The sequence below is a fragment of the Ahaetulla prasina genome, chromosome 3, assembly GCF_028640845.1.
Source record: "Ahaetulla prasina isolate Xishuangbanna chromosome 3, ASM2864084v1, whole genome shotgun sequence".
NCBI classification, from domain to species: Eukaryota; Metazoa; Chordata; class Lepidosauria; order Squamata; family Colubridae; genus Ahaetulla; species Ahaetulla prasina.
The window spans coordinates 62,250,467-62,264,511 of NC_080541.1; the positions used below are offsets into that span (position 1 = coordinate 62,250,467).

At 34.4% G+C, this 14,045-nt stretch overlaps 1 protein-coding gene across 1 annotated transcript in view; it reads right to left on the reverse strand.

Annotated features, from left to right (window-relative positions):
- The window catches only part of PIEZO2 (piezo type mechanosensitive ion channel component 2), a 213,804-nt gene that overhangs the window by 53,262 nt on the left and 146,497 nt on the right, over positions 1 to 14,045 (reverse strand). The window contains exons 18-23 of the mRNA XM_058177593.1: positions 5,245 to 5,492; positions 3,936 to 4,096; positions 3,082 to 3,258; positions 2,257 to 2,373; positions 879 to 1,079; positions 129 to 333 (exon numbers count right to left, since the gene is read on the reverse strand). Coding sequence (XP_058033576.1) covers positions 129 to 333; positions 879 to 1,079; positions 2,257 to 2,373; positions 3,082 to 3,258; positions 3,936 to 4,096; positions 5,245 to 5,492 — 1,109 coding nt within the window. The remainder of the gene's footprint in view (positions 1 to 128; positions 334 to 878; positions 1,080 to 2,256; positions 2,374 to 3,081; positions 3,259 to 3,935; positions 4,097 to 5,244; positions 5,493 to 14,045) is intronic.

A 14,045-nucleotide genomic window follows, 5' to 3' on the forward strand; every position in this document is an offset into this window, starting at 1 on the left:
CAGAGGCAAGAATGCTTACAACAAGCCATTAAGAGTACTTATTTAGTTACTTCTCAGCAGGTATTAACATACAGTAATTACTGAAGTAAAAAACTGGAAGAATGTTTGAGGCAATAAAGGACACTTACCCTTACAAGGTGCAGGTGGGATGCCAATACATATGAAGTACTGGAATGTAATAATGCATGACAGAAAACAGCAGTACTTTGGCCATATTTCTGCAATAGCTTTTCTTCTCCGCCGATACAAAACAGCAATTAAAGCAAAGCCATGCATCATTGCATAGAAATCCATCCGTTGACCAATTACATTTACAGACAAGAGGAAACAACTCTGTGATAACAAGGCAAAAGTACAATATATATATATTATCTGGAGCGGTCCACGATAAATAGAATATTAGCTTCATCTTTGGAAATTTCATGAGACTTTACTTATCAGCTTGAAAGAAATCATTTTTTAAATTTTGTTTATAGGCCATCTTATTAAAACTGACTATCTTATCCATAATGACTTGGTAAAACTTCTATTTGAAAAGTAAAGAGACATTGGAAACTATTTGGCATAAATATTTTGATATATTATAAACACATTTGCAAAATGAAGATTACAATATCCTAAACCTCATCCAAGAACCTCAAATATGATTTTCTATGTTCCCCTTCAGTTATGAAATTCTCTCCCTAGGAAGAACACTAGCATCCACTGAAACATTTCAAATTGTTTTTCTTTAAGTTGATTGTGGGTGAGAGTATGTTTCATTATACATTTAACCTATTTGGCCAGTTTTTTCACTTGGTGGCTGAGTTGCCAGTCCCAATTGTGGTCACTAATTAAGGACTATCAGTACTGCTTTAACCATACTGGTGTAAACATACCTCCAAACCAAATTTGTAGAAGAAGTAGTTTATAAAATACTTAAGGCAATTGACTATACCATCATCCAAATGTAATCTGGTAATATCATGAAAAATAGTTTTGGTTTCTGGAGCAGTGAGATTATTATGACATCGGTAGTATTCTTGGTGTCGGTAAACAGTAACTTCAAAGGCCAGAATTGCCAGCATCAGCAAATTATTCTGAAAGAGAAGGAAACTGTAAATACCTCAGATTCAAGAAAAGCCTTGATTCTACTACTTACAGCAAAACTCCTGAACTATTTGCACTCACTTAATAAACATTTTGACATGATAATTTATGTCAATTTATGTCAATATATGTGAAACACTTTTGTTATGTGTTTATATTAATTATAAAGATAATGGGTTTAAAATGTATAAAATTACTACATCTAGGTCTTTGTTTATTAACATTTATTAACATTTTCCCAACCTTAGGACTTTTCTATACAAAATTGAAAAGCTGCAACTGAGATTTGTTTTCCTGTGCTACTAGCTAAGCACTAGAGGAACAAAATGCTAATTGATAACACATTTATTCTAAAAATGCCCAATCCCATTTGTGGTTATATATGGGTTATTTTATAGCATATGAATATCAAAGCCACAAATAGGGGAGTGGATCATAGACAGGCAAATAAATTTTGTTCTGATAGGTTATGAGGCCGAAGTAAATAGCCTGTGGTGGAAGCATTGTAGGTCTAATGGTACTTAATGTTATGTTAAAGTTTAGAGAATGAGGTAGTGAGATTTTCATGAAAGGAACCATGATTATCTATTATCTCTAGCTCTAGCTTAGTTTTGATACAGAAAGAACAAAATATAACAAAGATGTAGAACCATTTTGCAGCTCCTGTTTTTTTAAAAACCCTGTAAGAATCTTGCATATATTATATTATCTTATTACTAATTGGAAAGAGACATAAATTATTCACATAAACTAATTCTAAAAATTAGTGTATTACAATTTAAATTAAATTACTGTTTATTAGACTGTTTATTAACAAAAATGAAATTATAGTTAATTCTAAGTGTATTGTTTCTTTAAACAAGCTGTGCAAATACATTTTAAAAAGCAGTTATTTTGCTACAAGAACTGAAAATTAAGGAATGGATGGAAATGCTTAAAATAGATCACTACTTTTTCATTTCATGAACAGAGGCTATCAGAGCTGTAATGAACTACACTTCATTATTGTAATTTCCTTTTTCATCCCATACCTTCATAATCTTTGAGGAAAGATTCCAAAAAGAACAGTTCTACTTCTAAGGATTATATAATACTGAGCTATCGTTTCATCTCTACTAGAAGAATGCAAGAATGGAAAATGCTGAATAGAGAAAAGATTATAATTACCCTCAAGTACACAAGCAATGGATAGGACTTTCTTAATCCAACCCACTCAGTTGGATCAATGGGCTTTTTGTAGAGAAGTGATTCATTCAGGTTTTCCTGATTTTCAGTAGTATTAGGCTAAAATAACAAAAACAACATTAGTTCTGATTTATTCGGGCAGTATGTGTAATAATAAAGCTAGTATTGCATCTATAGCTAAATAATTCAACAGTTTTTCATTAACTTTATAAATTTATAAATGCTTTATAAATTCTCTTTCAGGGAGCTATTATTAAGACTAAAGATAAAGAAAAACCTTCCTATGAAAATATATATATATAAATGTACAAGCTCTGTCATTTTTATCCCATACAAAGTAACCAAAATCTCACATCCAGCCTAAAGAGACAATTTGACAAGCTAAGGACAGGATGAAGACCTAATCAAATTAAGAATTTATGGGAGAAAACTGAAGACATGGACACATTCCACACTTACAGACTTATTTTAAGGTGTTTTCTTAAAGAGATCAAGCAGCAGAGAATTCCTCTTTATTCTGATGCAAGGTAGATCCAAAAAGAAAAATAGATCCCTTTATAGAAAAAAAAAATACCCTACCCGCTATTTACTTATTTTTTTAAAAAACATAAAATAACTAACATCTCAACAGGGTTGGAAAAACAAAAACAAAAGATGTACACTACCAGAATATTTTCCTGATTTTGGGGGAAACTGCTTGGATAATTTCTGAGTCATTTTGTCACCTCTCTAATTCATAAGTCCCTCCAGTTAAAAATATTTAGATAAAGCATGAATACTTAATTTTAAAAACTAAATGAAATATACCATTGGACAACTGATAGAAAATGATGCAACATTAATAGATTCAAGTTGGTATAACATTTTACAGATAATAATCACACAGGTCCAAACTGTGCAGACACCGGATGCCAATGGACGCAACTGAGAATATGGTAAAGCAAAAGCCCAGGCAATCACAAACACATAGTTAATGAGAGAAACCTAGAAGGACAAAACAGAAAAGATAACATTTAGATTAAATGACAAATTGGAGAATTCTTTACTGTACTACCTCATGTATTTATTTATTACTGAAAAAAATGAAAAACATGGAAAGATTAATTTCCTTGGTTTCATTTGGAATTAAACTCAACCAAATTGAAAGAAAGATGTGGGGTGCACTAAAACAGTTCAATGGATGGACAATTACTAAACAAAACTTTGTTTTTCAATGTGCAACCAAATCTTCAAAATATACAGTACAAATTTTACCCTGCAGACCATTTACATTTTGAGATCTGATATCATTTACAAGGACTCCTCTTATGGACAAACGTTAGGTTTTATACATTTTTATACGTTTTATACATTTGATAGCCAGGAAGGATTCAAATTTAAAAATAAAATGCATAAATCATAATAAAAAAGTTCATTAGTTTTAAAACTCAAACTCAAAAGAAATATATTGTTAAACTATGGAAGCCTAACGGAGCTCATTTTCAGTTACATATTTTTCAAGGGTACTCGTTTACGTTGGCAGCTTGATATTAGCAGGAAGCTTCAATCCCACATGGGTCATGCAAAACCTCAGAGTCATATGTTCAAGGAGATAAAGCGATTTGTATTCTACTGTAATACTGATACTGCAAGAGAAAGTGGGCTATCCATTATATACTTGCCTCTTTTACCGTTACCCATATAATATATGATGACACAATTTTGATTATGTGTAGTTCCAAAAGCCACCATACAAAAACTTGAAGCTTATGAAAGCATTCCAGAAACTTCAGGAAAAGTACAGTTAGACGGTCAATTACCAAATGCCATTTGTTCCTTAAATCTAAAAGACAAATAAGATGCAGTGAAACACTTTCCCACTGCTGTGAAAAAAACAGCTACTGTTATTTTCAGCTGGAAGCACACTTCTTAATATATGCATATAAAAATTTTATACACAAACAGATACATTTCTCCTTAAAGTAGAAAAAAAAAGTATTAGATCAACTAAACTTTTTTATTTTTAAATTTTATTTTTATGATCCAATTAATAAGACAACCTTTATCTTAAAGTAAAAGTTTAAAAATTTAAAAAAAGCTAAAATACAAGATAATAAAAAAAATCTATCTTATGTCTATGGAGATTCTCAATCATTCAAGTCATGGTTGTCCCAAAGATTCTGTTCTAAAAGGCAATGGAACTTTCTTGGGTTTTTTTCTTGAAAACATTTCGTTTTTTATCCAAAAAGCTTCTTCAGTTCTAACTGAATGGTGGGGAATGGAAGGATTTATACACTTTGCCATCATCTAGTCGCTGAAATGTTTTCAAGGAAAAAAACATGAAAGTCCAGTTGCCTTTTGGAAAAGCACCTTTGGGGAAAATCTATCTTATATTTTGCATATGAAGTAGAAATTATAAAATAACCTACATTTACTAATGAATATACTATTATAATATTAACTGTACAATTGTAAGGTATCAAAAAATCTTTGCCGTAGTGACAAATATTGTTGTATTCTTTGACTAGTAGAAACAGATAAACTTTTTTATTTTGGTTTGGCATTACATGGGATCATGATTCAACTGAAACCAGGTCACTTCTATCAGCAAACACATTTATTACACCAAAATGAAGACCTAATCAACACAACTTCTCTCCCTCACTCTCTCTCTCTTACACACACACACAAAACACCCCCCCATAAGCAAAACCACTTCTTTAATTGAATCAGTTAACAATATAATCGTACTGCATTTTATAATTTCTGTAACTTTTACCATATTGTTACACTCCAACATCATATAATGCCAATCCAATATGCACTTCATTACCTGTATTAATTCATTACTGAATATATATTTTATATTTTTATTTATATATTTATTTCTTTTTAAAGAAAATTTGATAAGATATAAAATGCTGTCAGAAATGTCTAATTTATTCCATGCTAATCATCCAAATAGTAAAATAAAATTGATCACAACTCTACCTGATATTTCTTCTGTCTCCGATTCATCGTCATCGTCATCTTCACCTTCACCTTCACCTTCTTCATCCAATTCTTCTTCCTTTTTTTCATTATCATCTACTTCATTTTCACTTTTTCTTCTTTCCACTATATTTTCTTCCTGCAACATTTTTTCTTGATCTTGCAACATCTTTTCCTCTTCCTGTTCAATGTTGGCATTCAAATTCATCATTGTGAGATCAGGCAAGCTGTCATCTTGATGCACCAATCTATTGGTACAGAAATGGTCATGTCAACAAACTGAACAGCTTTAGGTCTGAAAACACTAAATTTGGTTATTTTGTAAATTAAAACGAACTGGAAATGCATGAATACATGAGTCACACACTGTTCAAAAAATGAAAATGCCACATGGATAGCACCACTGTAGCAATCATTGTTATTTTGATGCTAATATTCACGTCAGTAATCAGTGATATTGTCACCTAAACTTGACATTTCCCCACAAAGGGGAAAAAATGGTCAAAGTTTAAGTTGTAGAAGCATGAAATGACATGTAATAGCAAGCATTTCATGACTTCACATGGGGACTTACTCATTTTGATGGATTGGTAATTTTTTCTTGATGCTGCTCAAATAATTGAAACAGAAAGAAAAAAGGAAACGAGAAGAGGAAGATCAGAGATAAGACATGATGCTATACGACTCATTAGCATTACCCATCTGTGGCAGCTTTCAAAAACATATTGTCTTAGTCTTAACAGAATGGATTTGCAAAAGCAAAAAGTATAGTTCCAGGATTTTGAATTACTCTTTCTATGTATGAATATGAAAGTATGAATCCTCCCAAACCATATCCTAAATATATATTTATATTTCTAAAAATATGAGTTGATTCTTCTTTAGGTTCCTTGGCATATTTTCCCAATTGAGGATAAGCACAAAAAAGCAAAAATTCTATGAACACTTTTGGAAGAGGTTAATATATGACATGCTTTGAATTATCCATAATGTTCCAGTTATGCTTTCAAGAATTATGTAGCTACGTTCAGTACATTGTTTATATCAATGTGAAAAACTGAAGCAATTAAAATATGTATTCTAGAATTCTGATATTATTTTATTAAGTTACATTATTTGCCTTGTGTCCTTTCAAAACAGATTGTACAGTAACAAGGTTATATGAAACTCAGAAAAACATTTCACTTTTGTTTACGTGTGATAAGCAAAACTCTCAAAATGCAGCATTAGTTTCTTTTTGTAAAATATTGGCACTGGAGAGTGAAACTTCAGATTCAACACTAATATAAATCTGTCCAATATTAAATATGTTTGCCTAGATTTCATTCCATGTCTACAATTACAAGACTTACTAGACATGGTCTAGCAGAAAACTAAGTGCTACAAATTCTTGAAAGGACTGGACTGCATCAGAGGAATAAATATGCCATTACATTATAGCGCATGCAGACTCAGGCAAATAATTGGATAACATATTAATAGATATGCAGGGATAAATTGCTGGCCATCCCAAATTCTCAAACTGGTTTTCAATGAAAACAGTGCTAAAGCTTGGAAGCTTATGTGTAACTGATAGGAATGGAGATATTGAAAGTCAATCAATTATTGGCTGGCAAATAAATAAACCAACAACAATAGTTCTTGGCTCAAAATATTATCTAAATGAATATCCAGAGGGAATAGATACTCTACATGGATGTTTTGGTGATAAAAATGGGCCATTTGTTGTAGTTATTTAAAGGTGTTATAAAACGACAAGAATCAAATAATTATGAACTAGAACAAAATTTTACAAAGGATCCTCAGTCACTAATCTGGTCAGCTTCCCCCCACCCCACTATTGATACTGTTAAAGTCGGGTTGGGCATTGATGTCATTCGTGTCAGGGGCACCTCTGAAGGCCCAAGTGCTCTGCTAGCAAAAACAGGCTCCCAAACTTAATTTTCGGCTTTGATGGCCTCCTGTAACCCTCTGCCAGCAAAAATGGCTGGCAGAGGCACCGCGGGCCAGTCTTTCACTGTTTCCAGAGTGGTCCTGTGGGCTAGATCGAAGCATCCCGCAGGCCAGATCCAGCTCGCGGGCCTTGAGTTTGACACCCTGTTCTAAAGCTTTGGTACTGATCCAGTGTGTCTTACACAACTACAGCTATTATTAATTCTAATCAGTATTTATGATGCTCATTTTAAATCTGACTTGGAAGAGTCAAAGTAAAATAGTAGCACTAACCACTGAATTTCACATCAGTTTGTACTCTGAGCCTAATGATAACAACCAATCCTCCCCAAAAGCCCAAATTTTGAAATCCTAATTGTCTTAAAGTCAGTCTACCTAGTGGCTGATATTTAAACTTAATAAAAAATAGTATCCTTTTTTCAGTGTCATATCTGCTCACCACAGCTGATGGTCCCAACTGGACAGGGGTGTTACTTGGAACCCTGACACTGATGGTATTCCGTATACAGACAATGAACAAATAATACAGGAGATGGTATTAAGCCAGAATAAATGCCTTTGAACAATTTCTGTTTTCTGTTTTAACTCAGTTACAATCAATCCTTTACGAACCAGTTGTTTCTTCTCTTGCCTATCTCAGAATTTGGCTGCTCTTACTTTATGAGTAGGAACAAACTCCTTATCTGTGAGCCCAAGGCTTCATTTATCTGCCTGACTTCTACCTCCAGACTCTTATGCCGCATATGCTTGTCTAGGTTAGATAGTTTTCTTTGCCAATTTTTCATTTTTAAAACTATGCATTGAACTGAAAGATACATTTTTGTCAGTATGTTGTTGTTAGTTGCTAAGTCGTGTCCGACCCATCGCGACCCCATGGACAACGTTCTTCCAGGCCTTCCTGTCCTCTACCATCCTCTGGAGTCCATTTAAACTCATGCCTACTGCTTCAGTGACTCCATCCAGCCACCTCGTTCTCTGTCGTCCCCTTCTTTTGCCCTCAATCTTTCCCAGCATTAAGCTCTTCTCCAGTGAGTTCTTCCTTCTCATTAGGTGGCCAAAGTATTTCAGTTTCATCTTCAGGGTCTGGCCTTCTAAAGAGCAGTCAGGGTTGATCTCCTCTGGAACTAACTTGTTTATTTGCCTTGCAGTCCAAGGGACTCGCAGGAGTCTTCTCCAGCACCATAGTTCAAAGGCCTCAATTCTTTGGTGTTCAGCCTTTCTTATGGTTTAACCTTCACAGCCATACATTGCAACTGGGAAGACCATAGCCTTGACTATATGTACTTTTGTTGGCAGGGTGATGTCTCTGCTTTTTAGTACGCTGTCTAGATTTGCCATAGCTTTCCTCCCCAGGAGCAAGCGTCTTTTAATTTCTTGGCTGCAGTCCCTATCTGCGGTGATCTTGGAGCCCAGGAAAATAAAATCTGTCACTACCTCCATTTCTTCACCATCTATCTGCCAGGAATTGAGAGGGCCGGATGCCATGATTTTAGTTTTCTTAATGTTGAGTTTCAAGCCAACTTTTGCACTCTCCTCCTTCACCCGCATCAAGAGACTCTTTAGTTCCTCTTCGCTTTCTGCCATTAGAGTGGTATCATCTGCATATCTGAGGTTGTTGATATTTCTTCCGGTAATCTTAATTCCAATTTTTGATTCATCTAGCCCCGACTTTCTCATGATGTGTTCTGCATATAAGTTAAATAGGCAGGGTGATAGTATACAGCCTGCTGGACTCCTTTCCCAATTTTGAACCAATCAGTGGTTCAAAATCAGTGGACATTTTTATATCTGTCAGTATAAAAATGTCTTAATATGTCTTCCTAACTGGTAAACTGTTATAGAAAAACAGCAAGTGAAACTTAATTTAGGAATATTGAAACAATGAATTTCTGATTTGATTGATTAAATGTATGTACAATGTACATCATTTGTGTGATCATTTGATATGACAACAACAATTGATTGAAATGATGTACTGCTGTACTGCTCATGAATTCAGAATGAAAATAAAAATAATAAGATTGAGAAAATAATTTCTGAAAAGTTACTGAAGTATGAATAGTGCCAAATTTGCAATGGAATTATAGTTTTCAAAACATGTTAATCCACTTTTATGGCTCAGAGAAGTAAGTGAACTTTAAACATAAATATCTTTCTTTTAGATTGATAAATGCATCTTATAGTTACAAACAAAAAAGACTTTAATTTTTTAGGACCCAACTTATTTCTATTCAGATGACTCCACTAATATATAAATAACTGGAGGACCATTTATAAAGCTTGCTCAATACCTACAGTAGTGAAAACATTACTTCCTTTCCCACAGAAGATATTGAAGCCCACAAATTTTACTTTAGAATGGACTAGGCATGTCCAAGTTAATTTCCATAATTGGACAGATCCAGCCTGGGGAGCTGTTTTATGATCTCCCATAATCAACAACTAGTTCTCTTTTTTTAATGCTGGTGGTTCATGGTAGAGAAGAGGAAGAAATTGAACTTTACAAAAATCAACTTTCAAATTCTTTACAATTCAAACATTTATGAATATGCCTAAATAATTCACTAAATGCACGAACTGGAAGATGTTTTTTATTGCTTCAAAAAATAAATCAAGACAAATTATGAACTAAATATCAGAGTTCAAGTGAACAATATTTAGTATAAAGTGGGAAACACTGCAAAGAAATACTTTGCCTTAATTTGGGAACATTTTAAAAAAAAATCCTGCTGATCATAAGTGAAGAAGAAAACAGCAACTGCAACACACCTTGTCTTTTCAAAAATGTATATAAGAAAAAGTATCTTAGAAGTTTTATTTTGCACATTAGTAAATTCTTCAAAGAGCAAAAAAACAGAAAAGGGGAAAGAAGGAGACTACAGATGGCCAAGAGGCAACCTTTACAAACCAAGACAACATTCAGAGGGGTATGCTTAACTGAACAGTCCTCCTAAAGTGTTCTCCATTCCTAGGGTAAGTTTGACTTACTGCAGTTTTGTTGTACAGGTAGTCCTCAACTTACAACCACAATGAACCTTTATTGACAAGCAAACGGGAAAACCAAATTGATGGTTAAGTGAATCTGGCTTCCCCATTTTCTTTCTTGTCAGAAGGTCACAAATATGAACCAGTTACTAAGCGTCTGAATTTTGATCATGTAACCATGGGGATGCTGCAACAATCATAAGTATGAAAAATGGTCATGTCACTTTTTTCAGTGTTGTTGTAACTTCAAACGATCACTAAATGAATGGTTGTAAGTCAAGTCAACAAGTCAACTTGTTAGTCCAGGTTAGGTATATTTTGAACACAACATATGCAACATCTGAACAAGAGTAAAAATTTATGAAAACAAACATTTTTTTCTTCTAGGTTTATATTTCTGTTCTATTAATAAGCAATGTAAATTACATTGCCCATTACCTATTCCTGAATCCTGGAATATAAACCAAAATTATTATGAAAAAAATGTTTTTTAAATGACTAACAGTGCCTAGCGTGATACAATAAGTGAGCAAAGAATGTGTGTGAAAAACCAAAAGGATCCAACGTGAGCAAGATGCATCAAGATGCTATTTAAGATGCATCAGAACTGAACCACATACTCCTCTAATTCTTAGCCATATTTTCCACTAGAATCCAGCCAGATTGTAATGCATTCTTACTATACAATGAAAATGCACAGCCTCAATCACATTGAATATAAACAGGTATCATAATAAGCCAGCCATAAGAGTGCTTCAGTAAAGGCCCAAACAGAACAGTCATTAGTAAGAAGCTACAGTCATCATTGCCAAATTTAGAGTTACAGCAGCCAGCCACCCACGATCAATATTATGCTGTGCAGAACCCCTTAGAATGCAGATATAGAAAATTGTGATACAGAAAGAAAAAACAGGAAGAGAAATGTTCAATTACAGGGAAACACTGAAGAGTATCAAGTCTATTCAGGAATAAATATTTGAGCCTAGTCCCTGATGAACAGTCACTGAAACAAATGGAAACTGAAGCTATCAAGACTTTAAAAAGAGCAGAACAGTATTACAATAGTAGCTGATAATACAGGATAGATTAATACATAGATAGCTCAACATTGAACTGTTGGTGTTTAGTATTCTCTGATCTTAGTTATTTTCCTACAGACATTTCATTACCAGGTTAAGCAAGATTTAAAGTGCATGGGGAAGTGGAATTTGCTGGCTATTTATATATGTTGGCTTGTCTTGTCAGACTCGATTGACGTGTGGTTTCTTCCTTAATGGTTGCTTGGTTAGCATATCCTTTCTTCCTTGGTTATCTGGTGCTGTTTTCTGCCTATTTGGGTGTTGCTGCCAGGGTGGATATGCTATTGGCTATTTGTTTCGTTCCTTGACTTTTGGTTGTATCTTTTAAATGGTATTAGATGAGATTTATCTTTATGTATCTGTGTGAATACCCAATAGTCAGGATTTTCCTAAGAGTTTTGGATTTGACTTGGTCTAGAACAAGGGTATTAAACTGGATTTCTTCGAGGGCTGGACCAGCATTGTAGTTCTCCGTGGGCTGGCTTGGTGGGGGTGGGGATATGGGGCGGATACCTCCTTCAGCACCCTGCTGGCCAAAATGGGGAATGGGGGGCCACACATGGCCCCGTCATGCCCCATTTTGGCTGCCAGAGGCACCATGGGCCAGTCCTTTACTATTTCCAGGCTGGCCTGCAGGCCAGATTTAAGCCTTGGATTTGACACCCCTGGGCTAGAATGTCAATAATTTTCTTGGTAGGGCAAGACACTACACCAAACTTGACTCTTGTATGCACTAATAACGCTATCTAGCCTGATAACAAAACATCTGCAGGAAAATAACCAAACTCAGAGAACACCAAGAACCCAATAACTGATCATTTGGCATTAGGCTCAGCCATTCTGCTACCTCAGTTGTTCCTGGATATATTTGTGTGTTACCTTCTAAAGTGGGGTGTCAAACTTGTGTCATCATGGTGTCATCACATGACATATTGGGACTTTTTCCCCCTTCGCTAAACTGGGCAGGGGCGGAGCCAGAATGTGATGCATTCGGCCCGCGGGCCACAAGTTTGATACCCCTGTTCTAGATGCTCTCAATTGTAGCTTTTAAGAATACATGGGATTACTTACATCACTTCAACTTTTTCTATTTACTAACCTTTAGATACTTGCATAATCTAACTTTATGTCACACTGTGGTTATGTAACATGGTAAATAATAAGGCATTCATAATATAGCTTTCATCTTTCTATATTCTGGAATAGAAGTGTCAAAGCTTTAAATGGATAGTCACAATGGAGTGACTATCAACTTCTGCTTTCTTGTGTATCAGAATAATCAGTGGAATCACTTGACTCTAGAAGTTGTGGGTGCTCCAACATTGGAAGCTTCTAAGAACAGATTGGACAAGCATTTGTCTGAAATGTTATAGGGTTTCCTGCTTGAGCAGGAGTTTGAACTAGAAGACCTCCAAGGTCCCTTATTCTCTCTTATTCTGTGTGCATTGGGTGTGCACTGTGGCCACAATCTTGATTTTTTTGATCACAGCTTGCAGATATCCCTGCTGTGGTTTCCTTTGCTACTTTATACATCCCAACTTACTATTTACTTGCTAAAACAATGGCTTAACATCCAGCAGAAAATAAAATAAAACTGAATGTATCAATTGCAAGTCATATTTTTTTTTAAAAAGAGCTTCAATTAAAGCAAAGGGAATATCATAAACATACAATGAAGCCCAAATACCTGAACTCCAAACACTTAGAATGTAGTTGATTTAAATATTAAAACCTAACTAATTTACATACACAAATGTATGCACATGCATGATAGCATATTGGTACCAGCATGCTTCCAGAGGAAACCTTTATGTCTAATTAATTTAAAGAGGCTGAACATTTACTGAATTCTGCTCAGCTTTAAAATGAACCAATATTCTTAGCTTTTAAAAGTAGACCATTAAGATTGCACTGCATTAACAAAAAAATTGTAATACTGGGAAGTTATGTTATTTGAGTAGTATTATGTTCTCTGAGTATCATGAATAGCCTTATTGTTTTTATTTTAAAGATTGAATGTACAACTAAATAAACAGTAAAATTTTAGGTTCAAAAAGGAATAATTAAAATACCCACCTATTTATTATAAGATAAACACGACCATTGACTTTGGCATGGCTTTGGTAACAGATGAAAGTGTGAGAATGCATAAGGTGGCAGCAGAAAAATTAGAGAAAGAGAAAAGAAGAATACTGTTAAACAGGATTAAAGATAGATATTTTTCTCAGGAAGCACAAGGAAAAAAGCTGCAATGATGTAGTATGCATATTGAAAAAACATCAAAACCCCTGCAGATAGAAGAACATGTAAACATCTATTTGCCCATGACTTCGTATACAATGCCAGGAGGTAGAAGGAGGAAAGTAGATGAATTGTTCCATTTTGTGTTTCTCTTATATGGCTTGTTTTTCTGTTCCCATTTATTAAATGTGGAAGTTAGTAAATAAAATGAAATAATATACGTACATCCACAACTATACATATATGAGAGCCAGTGTGGTGTAATGGTTAAAGTGTTGGGTTAGAAACCAGGAAAGTGTGAGTTCTAGTCTTACTTAAGGCATGGAAGCCAGCTGGGTGACTTTTGGCCGGTAATACTCCATCAGCCCAACTCACCTCAGAGGTTTGTTGTTATAGGGAAATAGGAGGATAAAGGAGTATTAGGCATAGTTGCCACCTTAAGTTGCCCAAGATATACAAAAGATGCGATAAATATCTACATTTATATATCTATATATCATCTATATCTGTTTAACAATAGTTACAGATATTCTCCATAGAGAG